At 42.0% G+C, this 20,201-nt stretch overlaps 1 protein-coding gene across 1 annotated transcript in view; it reads left to right on the plus strand.

Moving 5' to 3' along the window:
- LOC128846457 (uncharacterized) overlaps window positions 1-7,717 on the plus strand; it is a 37,488-nt gene extending 29,771 nt beyond the window's left edge. The window contains exon 4 of the mRNA XM_054045569.1: window positions 7,057-7,717. Within this exon, the coding sequence (XP_053901544.1) occupies window positions 7,057-7,164 (108 nt within the window). The 3' untranslated portion in view covers window positions 7,165-7,717. The remainder of the gene's footprint in view (window positions 1-7,056) is intronic.
- Window positions 7,718-20,201: the final 12,484 nt, after the last annotated feature.

A 20,201-nucleotide genomic window follows, 5' to 3' on the forward strand; every position in this document is an offset into this window, starting at 1 on the left:
AGCTAATCAATCAGCCTTTTGCTTATATATACAGATGTACTCCTAATAGTATTATCTATTATCATTTAGATCACACTAAGAACAAACTGCTATAGACAGATTCTGCCTTGGAAGCCATTCTTTCCTGACCCACCCCTTTTTGGTAACAATATCAGGCAGTCTCTTTGTGCAAGGGAAGCCTTCAGAAAGGCATGCTGGCAGGAATACTGTCGTAAGGCTTGTGTTTTACATTATACACTGGGTATTTGGGTTTTGTTTCAGCTGCTTTTGGGTACAGAACATGATTTACAAATCTGTGTAGCCTTAAATTGGCTTTGTTGTTGGGTAGGAGCTAAGTAGAGCCTCTCTATATTGCATTATGCAGGAGAAACTTACCAGTCTAATTGCAGGACTCCTTCAACCCCTAAGTCTCTCAACAACCCAGCCATCTTACTCCACTCCTCACAGATTTAAGAGTCATTGCCATAATGAAGTCTTATTACTAAACATTTTTACATGCACTAAGTACATGAGAAATTAGTGAAATTAAACTATACGTGTCAAACAAGATGAACCAAGTACAGTCTGTGGTGCAGAATTCTTGTTCACTACCTAATGCACAGAATTTACTCACTCAAAAGAGCTTCCAGGACAGTGAGACTCAAGAGTTATATAATATGCTTTTATTTATATTTTCTGCTAGTGTTTTATATTTCATTCTGAGATGCATCGACTTCTAGGCTTTAAGGCCAGAAGGGACCATCGTGATTATCTACTCTGACTTCCTGCACATTGCAGGCCACAGACTCTCACCCACCCATTCCTGTAATAGACCCATAACCTCTGGCTCAGTCTTTAAGCCACTTAGTTTTTTTGCCCTCACTGCTTCCCTTGGAAGGCTGTTTCACAAATTCACTTCTCCGATTGTTAGAAACCTTCATGTAATTTCAAGCCTAAACTTGTCGATGGCCAGTTTATAGCCATTTGTTCTTGTATCCACGCTGGTACTTTACCAGGGAAGGAGAGGAGTTATTTAAGTTTTTATCCCTCTGATGTATTTATAGAGAGCAATCATCTCTCTCCTCAGCCTTCTTTTAATTAGGCTAAACAAGCCAAACTCTGAGTCTCCTCTCATAAGGTAGGTTTTGCATACCGTGGATCATGTTAGTAGCCTCTCTCTGCATCTGTTCAAATTTGAATTCATCTATCTTAAACATGGGAGACCAGAATTGCACACAGTATTCCAGATGCGGTCTCAGCAGTGTCTCATATAATGACACTAACACTTCCGTCTCTACTGGAAATACCTTGCCTGATGCATCCTAGGACTGCATTAGCTTTTTTCCACAGCCACATCACATTGGCGGCTCAGTCATCTTGTGATCAATCAATACACCCAGGTCTTTCTCCTCCTCAGTCTCTGCTGACTGATTAATATCAATTTTTGCTATAAATTGGTGATTTGTCTCGAAGTGCATGACCTTGCACTTTGCATTATTAAATTTCATCCCAATTCTATTACTCCAGTTTTCAAAGTCATCCAGATCTTCTTGTGGGATATTCTGGTCCTCCTCCATATTGGCAATACCTCCCAACTTTGTGTCATCCACAAATTTTATTAGCGCACACCCACTTTTTGTGCCAGGGTCATTAATAAGAATGTTAAATAAAATTGGTCCCAAGACCGATCTATGAGGATCTCCACTAGTAATCTTCCTCCAGCCTGACAGTTCACCTTTCAGTATGACCCATTGTAGTCTCCCCTTTAATCAGTTCCTTATCCACCTTTCAATTCTCATATTAATCCCCATCTTCTCCAATTTAACTAATAACGTCCCATGTGGAACTGTCTAAAATGCCTTACTGAAATCCAGGTAGATTTACTGCACATCCTGTGCCAAAAATCAGTTAGCTTCTCATAGAAGGAGATTAGGCATGATCTACCTTTTGTAAAACCATGTTGTATTTTATCCCTTGCTTGGGATGCAGGCTTCCGATACTTTAAGTCAAAGTTGCAGAAACTAATTCCAAGCCTCCGCCACATTTAGATCCTTGAGTTCTTCAGTCCAGTCCACTTTAACTAATTCCCTTAATTTTTTTTAAGGTTTGCCCTTTTGAAATGAAGGAGCCAAGTTGCAGATCTATTTTATTTATCTTTCCATTTAGTTTAATTTAAACTGAATTAGCTCATGATCACTCAAATCAAGTTTGCTCCTACAACCAGTTCTTCTAGGAGGTCCTTGCTACTCACAAATACCAAATCTAAAATGGCATCACCTTTTGTTGGTTCAGTGATTATTGGAGTGAAGAAATATAATAGCTATCACATTCAAGAAAATCTGGGTCCTACCATTATTAGTAGCACTTGTCCTCCAATCTGTAGCTGTGAAATTAAAGTCTTCCATACTCAAACAATTCTGAGTACTAGTTATTTTATTACAAACATTAAAGATGTCTCTATCCGCATCTGAATCGGATTCTGGCGGTCTGTAGAATACCCCAAGCACTACCCCAAGGGAACCTCTAGTAGCTTTCTTCCCCAAATTGATTTTGACCCAGACTCTTTTATCCATCCAACACTTCTAATTTTTTTTTAAACAGTCTACCTCATCATTAATATACAATGCTACTACACCCCTTAGCCTTTATTTGTGTCTTTCCTGAACAGCACACATCCTTCAATAGCTATACTCCAGTCATGACTATTATTCCACCATGTTTGTTATCCCTGTAATATCTGGTTTCACTTCCTGCACCAGTAGTTCTAGTGCCTCCATTTTGTTACCCAGGCTCCATGCATTGGCGTACAAACATCTTAGTTGTTGCTGCTTGGCTTCGCCACATTCCTCCTGACTGAATCAGGGCCACCCAGAGGATTCACGGGGCTTGGGGCAAAGCAATTTTGGGGGCCTTCCATAAAAAAAGTTGCAATACTGTAGAATACTATATTCTCGTGGGGGCCCCTGTGGGGCCCGGGGCAAACTGACCCACTTGCCCCCCCCGGTGGCCCTGAACTGAATAGTCATTCTACTGCCAGTGTTACCTACCTGACTTTCCTCTTATTGTCCATTCTCCTACCCACTGCTGTTCCTTTCTCCATTGCTGTATCTTTTCTTACTTGATTTTTCTCCCACTCAATGATAGAATCAGGTGTGGCGATTACTGAGTGTCTCCTGACTGTCTCCTCCAAATTCCCAATTTAAAGCTGAGAGGAGGGGTAGCTCAGTGGTTTGAGCATTAGTCTGCAAAACCCAGGGGTAAGTTCAATCCTTGACGGGGCCACCTAGGGAGCTGGGGCAAAAATCAGTACTTGGTCCTGCTAGTGAAGCCAGGGGGTTGGACTTTTGGGGTCCCTTCCAGTTCTATGAGATAGGTATATCTCCATATATTATTATTAATCAATTATGCCAACCTCCACTCCAGAAGTCTATTTCCCTCCCTATGCAGGTGGAGTCCATTCCATACAAACAGTCCTCTCCCCATGAATGCCTCCCAGTGGTCAAACATCCCAAATCCCTCCTTATAGCACCACTGCCTGAGCCATTTGTTGATCATCATACCTTGATTCTCCTCCTCTAGGGATGGGAAGAATCCCACTGAAGATCACCTGAGCCTCCATTTCCTTAAGTGTCTTTAGGATCCTCTTCAGCCTCAGGTCCACATCCCATATCTTAGCTCTTGGAAGACAGCACACCCTTCTGTTCTCTGGATCAGCTCTAGGGACAGGCCTGTCTGTTCTTCTTAGTAGAGAGTCACCAAAAATGTAGACTTATCTTTTCTTCGTGATGGTGTGATTCTCAGCCTTCCTTCTGTTCCTTTTGGCTTCAAGTCATCTTGTTTTTTAATTCTCCCTTGCAATCTTCTGTGAGGCATTCTGCATCCTTCTGGGGCTCTGAACTCTGGATATCTCGATTGGCTCTTCCCCTCTTCTTACAGGACTAGCTTCTCTTTTTCCTGGCCCTCCCGCCTTCAGTTACTGCCTGCTGGGCCCCTTCTTCATTTTCCAACTCAGCAAAGCTATTCCTGAGCTCTATTTTTTCTCTGCTTGGTTCTCATAGTCACATGCTTCCACTGGCCACTTTCCTAACCCAGCAGTCTCCCCTTAGAGTTCTTCAGTCCACCTTGCATCCACCAGTCTTGACTTTTCCCTTCAGCTCCTCTCACCTTCCCTCATCATCTGGTCAAATCCCCTTCAAAATTCAACCATACTTTCCACGTGTGTCTCCAAGCCTCAGATCTTTTCTTCCATCAGCTTGATCAGGTGGTACTCCATACAAAACTCTTTTCAGGTACCCACTCCAGAAACATGTACAACAACCCACAGCCAGGGCCGGCTCCAGGGTTTTTGCTGCCCCCAAGCAGCAAAAAAAAAAAAAAAAAAAAAAAAAAAAAAGCCATGATCGCGATTTTGCTCCGAAAGGGAGTGAGGGACCTGCCGCCGAATTGCCGCCGAAGAGCTGGACATGCCGCCCCCTTCCCCTTGGCCGCCCAAGCACCTGCTTGCTGGGCTGGTACCTGGAGCCGGCCCTGCCCACAGCTTCCACATCCAGTCATCTTCATTGCTTCTTCCATTCCTTGGGTCACTACCACTGCTGACTATCTATCATGGCCTTCCTGCCTAACCTCCTGTCAAGGAAAATGAAAAACCAAGACTCCAAACATGACCCTCCCCAAACTTCCTTTACAAACTCCCGTTTACAGTTCTGTTTGCTGGCTCCTGTGCCGCTGGCTGACTGTTTAGCTGTCTTTATAGGACCCATAATCAGGGAAACTCCACCCCAATCAGGGTTCTGCTTCTCTCACAGTACACTGCCCCTTGCCACCCTTTACAAACTGAAGTGGAAACACACACACACACAGCCCCCCTAAGGAACAGGGACTTGCCTCCTCCCTTCTCTTCCAAGAGATTTCCCACTCAAGCTTCCCTATACCTCTTACTAATCCTTTGATGCCACTCTGCTGCATTTTATTAATTCATTTTTCAACCTTTACTTTTGATCTATACCCAAAATGTAAGGAAGCTGATTGATGGTCCAGAGGAACCACTAATGAAAAATGAAAAGCCTACCTTTTCTAAGGCTGCTGTGAAAATGGAAATGCTGAATTATAATAGCGGAACATTCTGATGGCCAAGAGACTGGGTTCTTGTCCACTTATACTGGAGGTGTCAAACAGCAAACTAGCTTCACTCAGAAGTGAATTAAAAAAGAAAAACTACTCAACATTGGCCTGTGGCTCAGATCCAAGCACCTCTGACTTTTGGGACATTTGGATGGAGACAGTCTTCACAGCCTGGACGCCTCTCCTTCAGCCACTTCATTTTATGTCCATATTGGCTGTAAAATCTACATCATGATTGAAATATACAGGCTTTCATTAATATCCAGTGTGAAACCCAACTACAGACATACATTTTTGATAAATGGAGTACCAAGTTCCACTTGAAACATTATTACCTAATAGATCAATTTTAAGTCAGAGGTACTGATGTTTTTATGGCTTCTCCATTCAGAATAATGGGTCCCTAGTCACAGAGGCTTCATAATTTGAATAGAGGGCATCTTTTAGATTGACAATGTGATTTATAAATCTTGCATCATGAGTTGAGAATCATTATGTAAATCAGGAATGTTTCTTGAAGTGAAAATTGCTGTTGCTTTGATGAATGAAATCTGTGTGTTCTTTGGAGAAATGATTTAAATTCATAATCCCACCACATATTTTCATGGGAATAACATTATGCTAATGAAGCCTATTATCGATTTGTAATCCTACCTAATTAAATTTGGGCAATGGCTCGTCGCATAAAGACATATGTAGTTTAATTTCCTGTGTGACTCACTGTCATGCCATGGCCTATAAAGGATCACACACAGTCTATGTCAACATGTAAACAAGAAAAAACTCCCACCTGACAATTGCCCCCGATTGTGAAAGATCATGTGTCTTCTATTTTATGCTCAAAGTAATACTTGGTATTATCTGTTTATTTTTGTCAGACTATCAACATTTCTGATGTCAAGTCTTGCATGGGGTGTTATAGGGTCTGATCAGTCTCATAAGGGGTTGAAGAAATAAATCAGATATTATTACAAAAATGGCTGCTTTTCCTTTGGTCTTTCACCTAGTGTAAGGTATTTTAAAGACCTGCAGTGCATTTTCCCTAGCAGATGGAAAGATATGAAGAAAATAACTAGCATTGATGGGGGAGGATGGGTGGAGAGAAATCCTACATTATGTGTGTCTGGTGAAGTTATAACTAACTACAGTAGAAACTCTTAAATCCTCACTAAGACCCTCCTCGTCTTATGAGCTGCTAGTCTCTCCAGCACTGTTGCTTCCTAATTATCTGATAAACCAACCATTTCAAATCACCCAAGCAGTGTCAATGATTAGGATCATACTGTGCTATTGTTTTATTCAATCTATGTATTTAGGTCTTATAGTTGTGTCTGTGTTTTAAAGAAGCAGCAGCTTCCCCATAATTAAAGTTTCATCTAGCTTCCATTTTATAGGCCTCTTTTAGCACTCTGAGAACTTTGGCTTTAAATGTGTTCTTGACCTGAAAACTGCCATATTGATCCTGAAAACAGAGAAGGAATTTGCAAAATTTGAAGAAAATTCAACTATATTTGAGTTACTAGTTATTAAGAGTGACCCTGATTTGAAGTTTTAGCTGTTGTCTAATGTTTCTCTCTTCCTCAAAAATTGCACGTTGCTATTGTTCCTGCACACTTTCACATAGGTAAATCTCCATGAACGTTTGTTCACAGGCTATATTTGAAGAACATAGATTGTTTAAGCAAAGCAGTGTGGCGGAGGACAATTTTGACTCCAATCCTGCGCACCCGGATGTCAATGGGAGATTTTTACCATGAACTTGAGTGGGAGCAGAATCAGGTGCAATGGACTTGTTACAGGAAGCTCATTATCTTTACCTCTAAAGGTGATAAAGCAACACTGACAAATTAAGAAGTCAGAATAGAAGTCAACTCTTGTGTGTCTAAGTTGCCTGTGCAGCTTTAACAGATCACACACTTACTGTTTATGTAATATATCTTAATGCTTTCTTTTCAGGTTAGAAGAAAACCTACCTGCACAAGTTCTCCTTCACTGCCAAGCAGAGACTCTTTGATATACGTGGATATGACTTTTGCAAAAGAAAGTACTAAGAGTGATGAGTGAAAACTGTGGAGCTAGAAATGTTGGAAAGTGGCTATCCCAGCCTTGGTTGAAATTTTAGAATGATTATATTTTTTATCATAAAGCATGATTGGTATAGAGCACTATATGCTTAAGAATAGCATCAGTTTGGTGGGATTTTGATTTGTTTGTTTTTAAACATTGTAGAACTAGAATTTGTTATTGTAGCATGTAGGTCAGGCCCTTAGTCAGCAAAGCACTTAAGTATCACTTGAGGTTAAGCAAGTGCTTATGTCCCATGGAGCTCAATGATTAGCTGTTGTTAGTTGCACATTGTCTTAATTATTTTTTATGGTTTCTCTTACCACTTGTGTTGTGTTGTAGCCTTTACAAGAAGCCAATCTTTTTGTGGCTGCCTAAATAATAGGGATTGCAGCAACTTGACAAGAGTTCTTTTGGTTTGTTTTTAAAAGCAATCACCATGAACCCCTGCATTATGAAGCATTCTGACTAACTAGTGAACATGGTAAAGGAGCCATTCATCTTGATGGAAGAGCTCACACCCAGCCCCACACCTGGGGCTCTGCTCCTGGGGCCCCAGCTGCTGGCCCTGCTCCCTGGCTGCTGGCCCCACTCCTGGTCACAGGGCTCTGCTCCTGGCCCTGCATGTGGGGTCCCAGCTGCCGGCCCCTGCCCAGGGCTCTGCTCTTGGCCCTATGCCCGCCCCCAGCTGTGGCCACAGCCTTGGCCCTCCTTACCCCCGTTCGGATGCCCCACTCCCAAACACAGAGCCTCAGCTCCGGGGAGAGGGGGGGCGTGGGGCGCGGACAGCGGTAAGGAGCTGGCTTTCAGCACTCCCAATACTAAAATTGTTCCAGCACCACTGACTTAATCCATTCTATTTCATTTTCCATTCACACACTAATTGGCTGTATGAAGTTTTAGTTATCTTCCCCTTCTGAATACAATATGTATTTTAAAAATAGTGTCAGCAGAAAGAAAAACATGCGTGCGTGCGTACACACACACACACACACACACACACACACGTCAGCCTCTGAAGAAGAGAAGGTATCAAGAGGAGACATATGTTGGAGTCATATGAAACATGGTACATCTGGTTGAGAGAGGAGGTGGGAAGAGCTCTACAAGAGGACAGTTCATCTCTTCTCCTACTTGCTGGTACTTAGCTACCTGTCCCTTTTTGGAAAGGCTTCAAGTAACCCAGTTGTCCTGAAATAAGAAGAGTGAGAGGAGACTTGAGCCACATGAATCCTTTAAACATACATATTTAAAGCGTTCACACAGCTGTCTGAAGTGGAGCCAAGTGGGAAATGGTTTTCCCATTCCATGAAAATTTTCAAGGTTAAAAAAAAAAAAATGTAAGTTTTCATGAACGAATAATCCAACCCCCCCCAAAACATGTCAGTAATTTCTATTGATTTTTTGGTAGGAAAAAACCCACTAAAATTTGAAACAACGAACCTTTTTGCACAAAACAAACTTTTCATTTCAAAAGTGTTAAAATAAGACACTTAATTTTGAAACTTTTTTTTAAATATCAGGAGATTCATCAAAATAGACCCTTTCTAGTGAACACTCTTTGTTTTGACACATCAGCATTTTCAGACAAAAGACATTTAGTCTGAAAACTCCCAATCAGCTCCAGTTCAAACTACCTAATGAGGCAGAAAAGACCATGATTCAAACCTACTAGAGGACACATACAGAACAGACATCTGGAGTAAAGTTTCTCTTCCAAGAGAATCATTAGAAAAACGAAGGGGACTGTCCTGCTTAATTAAACAAACAAAAAAATTAGCTATAGAGCAGTTTTTCCCCCCCGCAGAGAGCAAGGGATGAAAATCAGGTGAATCAACTGTTCCTTTCATCCTTAATCATACAGAGAACATCCACGCACTTGCCAGAAAGGGCACTTTCAGTAGTTGGATAGATCATCTGCACTTTCACCCAGGGTTTACCCAGGCCTGTCTTCGTTATAGACAAAATTTTCTTTAATGACACTTCTATTTATTTCTCCAAATCCGAAGTATTTGTTAGTGCATGTTAAAGGTTTCAGACTGATAGCCTTTCACTAGGCTAGGTGAGACAAAAAGAGCGGCAATACAAGGTTCCGCTCAGGGCCCTGCAAGTGTCACTCACTGCTGCCTGTCAAGATCACTTAAGGGTAAGCAGCACTTGGTTCTTCATGCCCACTCTTATAGAACAATACTTCGGTCATTATCCTATTGCTACGATACTGCTGTGGTAGGGCAATTACTGAAGTGTTTTTAAGAGCATTTAGTGCTTAGGTTGTCCAAATGAGAAGGCCATTAGTGGTTGGGTTTGTGTGGGAGGAAGGATACCTGATCCAGTAGACTTGATCTCAGTCGAATTCCATTTTTCATAGGAACCTAACAGCCTTCAAAAGAGGACAAATGTTCATTCACTCTCAGCCTAAGCCATGTTCGAACCAGTAAGGTGAAAGACTATTTGTATCCCATTACCAATTCCCTTGAGCCATCCAGGCCCACTACAATGTTTCTTTTAATCTGGTTACCACAAGCCAATAACCTCTCTGGATAGACGCTACCAGTACCTTCTCTAATACTTTACCTACATGCCTTAAATCTTTTATTCTAGCCCGGTGTAACTAGCATGAGAATCACTTTTCTCAGCATTATCGCAGTTATCTGTCAAGCAGGAAGAAGACTTCTCTCTTGGGTTAATTCACTTGTGCTATTCTCTCACTACTGCCTTTTCTTAAAAGAAGCAAGAGTAAGATTGAAAAGGCCCCAGTAAGCTTATGCATAAGTATTAATTGGGATTCTGTTCCCATGGAGACAGATATCAAGATGCTCAGGAGGAGACAAATTTACCAGGACAATATATCCCCAGCCACATGCTGCTTTTAGTACCTAAAGGATGGTTCAGCCATGTTACGTGGAAGAGAGTTAGCTGGACAACTAATTTGTACAGAAAAATGTTAAACAGAATAATCAGTCTCACTTACTGCTAATGGCTCCAAAGAACATTATAAAAATGGGAGGTCGAATTAACATTAAAGAGCAACAGATTTGTAGAGGTTACTGTAAATCTCATCAACTAAGAATAATAAAGCTTTAAATTGGCTTAGCAGCAGGTCAAGCACATGAGGTTAAGAATTAGGTCATCTAGCATTCTGTGATGTTGCTAATAAGGGACTGATATCAATGAAGGTGAATAACCTTTGCTCATATCCTTTGCATTTATCTTCTTAACTATTATCTTAATCCTCTAGGTTGCCTCACTGTGTAGCACAAAGCCCAGCATTACAAATCCTTGCTCAGCTTTTGGAATATTATTTTCACCAAATTAAAATCTCTAAAGTAGTTGTCTGTTGTACTCAGCGGTAACAGTGCTTCATTCTCCAACGCCCATGGCTTTCCTCATCAGCCAATTAGCTGTTCCAATCACATTCTTCATCAGCAGAAACCCTTCATGCTGTATGGAGAGTTTACCAGCTAGCAAACTTCAAGAAAGGCAACCTGGCTAGCAGAGTCAGGACCACCGGATTTCATTGCTGGCTCTGCCACTGATTCCCAGCATGATCCTGGTGGAGTCACTTAACATATCTGGAAAACAACAACAACAACAACATTTATGCCATGGTAGCTACTGGGGTGTTGTGAACTTTTACTTGTGTACAATGCTTATAGATCATGGCATGTAACAAGAGTGTTTATTATCTAAAGAACCAACTTTCATCGTTGCTTGTTTCTCCCAACCTCCTTGTTCACTTCAGGTCCTCTTATCTGCATCTCATCTTTTTTTAATTCCTCTGTCCTTACAGTTTTGACCATTCAATTGCATTTCCTTTTACTCCCTTTATTACTGTCCCCTCCTCCATCTCTTTCCAAATTTCCATTATCTTCACTTACTGTTTTCCTTACCATCTTACCCTTCCTCTTCAGTCCTTTATCCTGTATCCTCCCACCCTTTCCCATAGTCATTCTCCGGAAAATAAGTTTATGTCAATAAAAAAAAAAAAAAAAAAAAAAAAAAAAAAAAAAAAAAAAGAGGAGGGAAGGTATTTTATTTTTCTTCTCCCCAGGTGGTCTTGCTAAAAAAAAAAAAAGCTTATTTTTGTTACAGTACTACCTAAAGATCCCAACTGACAAGAATCCCATTGTAAGCTCTTCAAAAGAGAAAAAAGGATATTTCCCCATTATGCAGGTACATGGATTAAAGGCCCAGATCCTCAAAGGAATTAAGCACCTACTTGGAATTGGTTGCCTAAGTATTTCTGAGCCTGGGGGCCTAAGTGACTTGCCTACGGTCACACAGGAAGTGTGTGGCAGATCCCAGAATTGATCACTAATGTCAGTCCCATTCTAGTGTCTTAACCACAGGATCATCCTTCCTCAAATGATCCTTCCAAAAATGTTAAGAGGTTAGCCCACAGCAACGATAGCACTGCATATGATCTGCTCTCAACCCTAATGGAGTTTCTGGTTGTTTTACCTTGTGTCTGCTGCACATCTCAGTACAAACTAAGCCAGGGTTGTGCTATGAACACAAGCAGAGCAGCTGCTACCAGTGTAAGAAAATTGGTTTCTACACAGTTGTATATTTAAAAACAGAAAGAATAGCTTTTTTGCACCTATTTTTGTTACTCTTGGCCTCCTAATTCTTAAATAAGCACAAGAAAGTCAGCTTGGAAGATTATACATGGAAACATTATTAATAGTAACAATGTAATGTACTTCAGCAGAGAGGAATTAGAAGATGTGCAGTTACAAATGATATTTCCCGTCTTTTATCAGACACAGGAAACAGGAGGTTTCCATCTCCATGATGGAGAGGCAATACGCTGCTGCTGCACAGGCTGTAGGGGATCAGCAAAAGAAATGGAGGGGATAGCATTATACGAACCACTCATTCCATTCAGTGTGCAAATTTGTCCTCTGCAGCAACAGCAGGAAGCAGACTGTAATGCATAAAGCTACAGAGCAGATTGCTTCTGCTTGGGTGGTTGAGATGAGGTTGACTTGCCAAGGAGAGGTTTGAGCCATGTTCCCACCTAGAAGACCTGCACTTGGGAACACCGTAGGGCAGATACCAAAGTTCCGCCCCCCCACCCCAGTTTGTAGCAAGGAGAAGACTGCCAAATGCTAATTCGGCTATGGGATCCTATGAATTCTCTTAGTGTCCCACTTAGATCAATGGGTGCAAAGGTCTGCCTGCAAGGATCCAGTCTCCAGCAAAACTTTAGAGGAGACAGCAGCAGGTTAGTGATTACAACATCAACTCAGTCTTTTTTATTTATATTTTTTGGTGTTATGGAGGCATGCTTTACTTTGAAGGCAAGTTCTTCCTCATTCACAGCTGTCCAAAAAGGTAGGGGAGAAGGGGATGGGGTGGGGTAGAAAAATCAGGAAAACTAAATCATCACAACCAAGAAAGCTCGCATTGCCTCACTATTAGGGTAACACCCAAGAGTTCCCACGAAGGCATGTTCCCCATGTCTCCTCCATGAGCTAACAAAAATGATTCATTTCAAGTTCAATTGAGTCATAAAGAAATCAAAGTTCCCAAATTTAAAACAGAAACTTAAAATCAGATGTTCAGATACAGCCGGTCACCACAATCATGAGTCATCTGTTGCACAAAAAGTGTTCGGGGTCCTGCTTTCATGAAACGCTAGCCATCATCTATAGTTTAACAGTTCACCACTCAATAGTTCCATCCCCTCTCAAAAAAAGAAAAGAAAACACTCACAAGAGTACAGAGAACCTCACTAATCTACCATTCCTGCACTACCTGTTTTGAAAGTGGAATCAAGGCTGCAAGACCACCTCAGACCTCAGAGTATAAAGGAGAGCAACCTAGGCATCAGCAAGATAAACTGTTATGCTTTCATATCCCCACCACACATTTAAAAATTATGACATAATTGTTGAGAGAAATCTTATTGTGGGTCACTCCTCTCAGAGTTAAAAATTCCTGAACAGAAAATTTCCAGTTAGGTAAGCTATATAGATCAAATAGCGATGAGAGTTTTTGAGGAACCTAAACACCATTTTATAGCTGAAATATGTTTTGATGCAATCATTAAAAGAGCACTATACCTTTCTTACCTACAGGATTTCTTAGCAGTTTTTCAGTTGGTTTCTCTTGACAGATCATTGCTTTTCCATGTTAGAAAACAAAACTAATATAACCAGGGTAAGTAGCATGGGGATACAGTCAAATTGCAGGAATACTGATTTTAAGTCAGCAGCAAACCACAACCCAGAAGCCCTCTACTTTCTTGAAATCGAGAACACAACCTCTTTCTGGAGCGGAGAGAGAAACTACATTGGTGTTGTGTGGGTGGAGCCTGAAAGAGAACTCTAGGCAACCCTATCTTTAGAGAAAAACATCTGTTGATTTCCCAGCATTTGATGCATCATTCCAGGCATTGCTCTGCTCACAACACACCTGAGCACACCTACTCCTGAGGATAAAGTATAAAAGACCAGTTTGAAAAAGTATGGGAGTGTCACAAGTAGCTCTGAGGTGAATGTTTAATGTAAGGGTAGCTTAATGTATTTGAGTATTTCTTGGAAAATCCTTACATTTCCTTTGGAGCAAAAGAAGGCTGGGCCTTAAATGTTTAGATGCATGTGAATTTTTACAGTAAGATATTTAGACCCCAATCCTAGTATTTATGAGCATTGTTGACTTTACACAGGCAATCCCACTGAACTCAGGGCTCATTCTGTACCAGGTCTGTAATTATGGAACCCTCTACCATTGGAGAGCAGTCAGAAATCATGGGACAACTCCTGTGTTTAAAGTTAAACACATGCATAAGTTTGCAGGATCAAGGCCCTAGTTTGTAAACCTCAACTCTGCAGATAAACAGTTTGCTGTCTTGCAAAGTCATGAAGCAGGTGGGCTTCCCATTCTTCTCTCTCTCCTTCCCCTCCCCCACATAAGTTTAATATGCCCATCATTGCAGTAGAAAGGTACCAAATGCAATGAATTAGCAAGAAAGAAATAGTTATCACTGGCAAATGATGAACCATTTTTCTTCCTTCTTGGCTACTTGTTAATCATTAAGAGGTGTCTTGTAATGCGCTCTCAAGGAAGTGAGAAACAAACCCAGCCTGATTTCCACAACTTCACAGCCATAGCCCTTCTACTCCAGAAGCCCTGTCTCTGACTCCTAAGATTTTTCACTGGGCTCCATCAACTCTGCTGTTCTTGTTACTCGGAGTATTTGCAGGGTGGTGCGGAAGAACAGCTGTTCCCTGACACATACAGGTTCTCTACCAATGAGGATTTTGAAGATAGACACCAGCACTACATATAGGCTGTCCAAACCTTTTTTTGTTTGCCATACAAACTACACTTTGCCTTTCCCGAGCACATGACCTGCATGGGAGAGTTCTATCTGTACTTTGCATCTCACTGTGTCCTCTGGACTTGACTTTCTTTTTGGCTAAAATGAGTAAACAAGCATTATCAGTTTGTCACTGGATCAAAAGCAGCAGCCGCCAAGCACCTGCAAACGAGGGGAAATAAATTGCCTGTAGAATACGATAACTAGTAATGTCTCAATCTTGTATCTGAAATGTCATCTTTAAACATGCATGGGAGCATTGTTCTCAACTGGTATTTTCTTGCCAAGCTAAGAATTCTTGCAGGGTTTGTTTACATTTGGGGCAGGTTGAGGTGAGGCAGAACAGGGTAGTCAGGAAACAGATAAAGATCCATTCATTTCAAAGTCACCTTTTCAAATCTGTTATGTTTCTCTGTATGCACAGGGAAAGCATTCTGACCGGAAGACTTAATTCAGACAAAGTATTTGTTTGCCTTTTGTATATGGAGAAACAGAACAGATTTATAAAGATTAAAATTTGTGATTTGTAAATATTTCTTGAAACCGTCAGCACTAAATTGAAGGACAAAGATGATTCTCTCTCTATTCAGGAGAGTTCACAGAGACTTAAAGTTGTGATATACAGAGTCCTAAAGCACATGGCATCATCCCAAATGTATAGTCCCTGAAGTTCAGCAATTGCTGTGAAAGGAGTCTTAGTCCAGTTTCCAATAACTTAAGTGTGCGCTTCACAAACATACCACTGCTATTGGCCTTCTTGTTACCAGTTGTAGAGAGTGAAAGGACTGAAAGAATGCAAATAATGAAATACTCATCCACTCATTTGGGGTGGTGAATTATTTTAGATGAAATATATGGGCCTACAGTAGGGAGACCAGATAGCAAGTATGAAAAATCAGGACAGAGTGTGGGGGATAGTAGGCACCTATACAAGAAAAATCCCCAAATATCGTGACTGTCCCTATAAAAATCAGGACATCTAGAGTCTCAAAAATGTTAACATGACTATCACTGTCCATTAAACATGAAAACAGTTTTAAACAAGTTTCTGGGTTCGGTATACAGAGACCTCAGGTCGCTTGTTACCATGGCAAACACATGATTAAAAATCTTGTTAACCTTTTATTAAAAATTCAAGAGAAGGAGAAACAGTTAAGCATTTGAAATGTAAAGTATTAAGTAAAGGTTTCATTTTAACAACATTCCTTTTTCCCTTTAGCTGTTAGGAGTCTTTATAAGGGGAAAAAAGCCCCTATTTGACAGTCTTTTTGATAGTATTAAAGGTAATAACTATACTCTCTTTGGGGAAAAGAAAAAAATGTTAGCTGAGAGGAGCTGCAGCTGCTATTGTTCAAGACAAAAGGGAAGAGGAAAGAATATCTGTCACGGACTCACAGATCGTGCCCACTCTTGGCCCCCTGTGGTCCGTGGGGGGTGCCCCTTTCAGTGAGACAGCGGTTCGCAGGAGTCCATCTCTCTCGGAGCCAGGCCCCTCCACCTCCTGGAGCTGCAATGCTCTGAGCCTTAGCATGTCTGTCTCTCGCCGTGGGCCCCCTCAGGGAGTCCACTTGCTTTGGACCCCTGGGGCCTCCACCCCCCTGAAGGGGTTGATGCAACCCTGTTCTCTAGACCAGAGTGACTCTCAGCCAGTGTAAAACAGGAGGGTTTATTGAGCGACTGAACACAGCACAGCACAGGAAACCTTCTGACCCTCAGGCCCTCTCCAGCTCAGAGCTCCGCTGCTTCCCAGCTGGGCATCTGATATCACCGGCCCCAGGCCCCGCCTCTGTCCATGGTCTTCTTTCCAGGTAAACAGGGTCCTCTGGGCCTCCTCTCCTCTCCACCCCCCCTCTGGCTGGAACTGTCTGGTTAGGTCATGGGGTCCTCTCTTCACAGCCCATTGTCCTTCCACTGGCCAGAACTGGCTGCGACTCCTGAGCTGGGTCTCCGGTGAGTGTCGTCAGGTCACCAGTTGCCAGGGTGTGCCTCCTCCAGGGCATTGGCTGGGGTCCCAAGTTCCCTCTCCAGTCCTCTGCAACAACAAACTCCCTCTCCCCTCACCTCGTTAAACCAGTAACACCCAGGGGGCACTGAGTCCCACTCCCACTGCGTGCAAACCATTCGAAAACAATGAAAAGATAAGAAAATCCCCCACTTCATCACAATAGCAAAGATGAAAAATTCAGCTTCTGTCTTTGCTGCTGACTTATATGCTAGAAAAGACATGGGTACTGCACATGGTCTTATCAGCCACTCAGACCTAGAAAACTTGTACCAGCGTCAGGCTAATTAGGGCATTGCTTTTTGGTCACAGGCTAACAGCAGTGTTGCAAAATATGCAGTCTAGGCCAACTAAGCCAAAGTCGCCTTAGACTGAAGGCAAAAGGAAAGGATAGAAAAGAGAAAAAATAAGGTGGGGAAGAAAAAGGATACACAGGGGAAAGAGATGGCAATGAGGTCTCACATCCCAGGTGGGTTTGAAACTTAGCCAGAGATGGTGATGTCATGTGGGTCCCCATCTTTGGCCTGGTCTGGACACCACACAGGCTCAGGATAGTGAAGCGCAGTCGTATAGTAGATCTTAGGGTCCCAGGAAGTGGTAGGGGTGGCTGCCATGATGGTGATGTTCACTCCTTCCTGTTCTTTCATCTTTCAGTCTGCCAGCATCTGTGTCCACCACATTTTCTTCCCAAAGTCTGTCTTTTTTTTTAGGACCCAAAACAGGGAAGTGATAAGTGGAATAGCTCATCCCCTCGTCATTTTGTCCATCAAATAGGATGAATTTCCAATACCAATTTTGATCCATTGCTTTCCAGGCCCATACTTGTTCTGTTTTCTGGGCACGATTCTAACACAGTCTTTGAGGCCTTTTTGTTTAGGCAATTCAGTCCGTCTCTCTTTTGCACCTCCTCATCACGAGTTATTGTTACAGGTTAGTGACATTTTAACAACTTTTATCCACTCTCTCAGAGTTAGACTAACAGTCAGGGTAGGCCTACTAGGCCCCAGGTACAGAGGATCCCTCCGTGTCAACTTGAGGTATACTCAAAACTTGAATTTCATCTTGAAATTGAATATGTTCTTGTTTAAGACTATTCGTCTATTGGTGGCCTCAGGTCTATTTATCAGGTCTATTTATCACTACACTAAGTGGTGCTAGTGCACAGAGGGAGAGAGAAAGGGGGTGGGGTTTGTGGTCAGACTTTTTGCTTTGTGCTGCAGTAAAATAGGAAGCAGGCGAAGCAACGTTCTTCATTCATAACGCTGCAACATTAACGGACATGAAATACTACAGCCTAGATTGTGTTCTAGGAAGGGGAAATTCACCTCCAAAGCAGAGAGCCAGCATAAGGCTATGAATTAATTTCAGCTGGAAATTAGAAGGTCTCTACCAGGAGTGAGGTTCTAATAGGGCAAACAACCTAACTAATTTTAAAATAGCACTTGATAAATTTACAAACGGGATTATACGATGGAGTTGCCTGCAACAGCAGCGGACTGGACTTGATGACCCAGAAGGTCCCTTCCAGTCCTATGTTCCTGTGTACAAATAACAGGTTTAAGTGATGCATAGGACTTGTGCTGTGCCTCTGCACAGGGGGCATTTCACCCAGTGAGCAGTGTTTTTGATCAGAGTGGGTTAAAGGCTATTGAACCGTACAACAGACATTTAAACATGGAAGATTTCTTAAAACATGGTTAATATACTCTCCCTTTAAAGAAGGCCAGGGGAAAAAATCTGAATGAATGGGTGCACATTGAGCTAAATTCAATGTAGGGCCTAGTCTGGCACTGGCACAAGAGCCCCAGTGGTGGAAAATCAGTCAGGGGCTCAAGCTGCAATATTGGAACGTGACCATGAACTCCTCTCTGTGGGGAGGGAGGTGTTGACCCCGAAGGCCATATTGGAGAGTCTGGTTTGGGGGGACGCTAGAATGCTAAGCAAACATATCGACAGAATAATGGAAGTTACTGAAGTTGTAAAGGCAAAAAGAAGAATCAGAATATATGTATTAAAAATAGACTTGGCTGAAGGGCTTCAGCATTAAGTGTGTGTGGAGTGAAGGACCTTCCGCTGAATTGCCGCCGCAGATCGCGATTGCGGCTTTTTTTTTTTGGGCTGCTTGGGACGGCCAAAACCCTGGAGCCGGCCCTGGGTATGCTCAGGCCAAGAAGGGGACAGAAGGGTAGCTAGCCTTGCAATTGTGTTACCCGTGGATCATTGTACCAGACCTAGGTAAGTATAATCGTTCCAGGACATCAACATTTTTACATCCAAGTTACAGCAGGGCAGCCTCCATTACGAAACTGCCTGGGCAATATGGCTGGTGGGAAACGTGTCTGGTGTGTGCCCCTACCACTTTATACTGGGATCCCATCACACTTCACAAATTATGCTGAGCTGAGCCAGATCGCTATTTGAACATTAAATGGGGACGGAGCAGGCAGCAGTCTTGTGTTAGGCCAGTGATTTCCCAACTTTTAAAAGCTGAGCCCTACCCCATGAAAAAAGAAATCCTGCAACATGTTCTCAAAGGCCTATACGTCACTATATACCGCCTCTGTTTTCTACCACACCTAATCTTTTGTGCATTCCCAAGCACCCCCCCCCCACACACACACAATGTGGATCTTACCATTACTCCTCCCTCTCTTTTTTAATATGTTGTGAAGAGCAGTAAAATAGTTGAAGCTGACATTTAAAGAATCATCATTGGCATCACAGTTAGCACCCACTGAAATGAACAGGACAATACATACTTCAGAGCTATTGTGTCCAGCTCTCTGCAAACATTACTGCATCTGTGATATTCAGGGTCATAGAGACAGACTTCCTAATGTGACCCAACTGCTAGAGGCTAATGGAAAAAGAAAAAGAAGGAAGAAGGAAAGAAAGAATGAAAACTAAGGAGAACAACAGAGGCCTATCTGTACCCCTGGAAGTGGATAAGCAGAAAATGCTGCAGTAGGCCCCATTCCTCCACATTTGTGCACTTAGCTTTAGCCCTGTGAACAGATCAACTGATGACAGTTGGACTACTCATATTCAAATGAAGCATGTGCAAAAGAGTTTGCATGATCAGGGCGTCAATTAGTAGTAAACCAGATTCCAAGTATGTTGCTAGTGGGCACTGTGCTACTGACAGTGCGGTCTTTCAGATGAAATATAAAGAAGATTTGGGGCACTTTTGGAACAGTAATTAAAGATCCCATACCACCCTTTAGAATAGGGAAATTAACTCCAGCATCCTGGCCAAATTCCAAGTTGCCTAATTACATTCTGCTTGGTAGAATTCTCCCTGTATTTTTCCATTAGGCAGCATTCTTCCATTTCTGCCTTAAACTCTTGTGTAGAGTTACTGCTGAATGGTTGCTATGTTTTACATCAAAACTGGCTGCAATTCAATGTTGAATGAAATGATCCTGGTGAATAATAATATGTATCATTTATGGAGTTCAATTTGTAAAACATTTGAGATGTTTCAAGCATGCAAAACATGATTTCCATGTACGTCCTTTGTAACAAATCTTCAAATCAGACTTTCATTCCTGCATGCCAGTATGGATTAGATTTTGGGATTAGTTTTACCCACGTTGATAGAAGATGGCATATTGAAATACTGAATTCCAACGCATAGGGAAATAGTGCCTGTCTTGTCAACTCACTATTTTAACATATGAATCTTGCATCCGATTATACATACTTGAC

This window comes from Malaclemys terrapin, chromosome 1 (genome assembly GCF_027887155.1).
Source record: "Malaclemys terrapin pileata isolate rMalTer1 chromosome 1, rMalTer1.hap1, whole genome shotgun sequence".
Lineage (NCBI taxonomy): Eukaryota > Metazoa > Chordata > Testudines > Emydidae > Malaclemys > Malaclemys terrapin.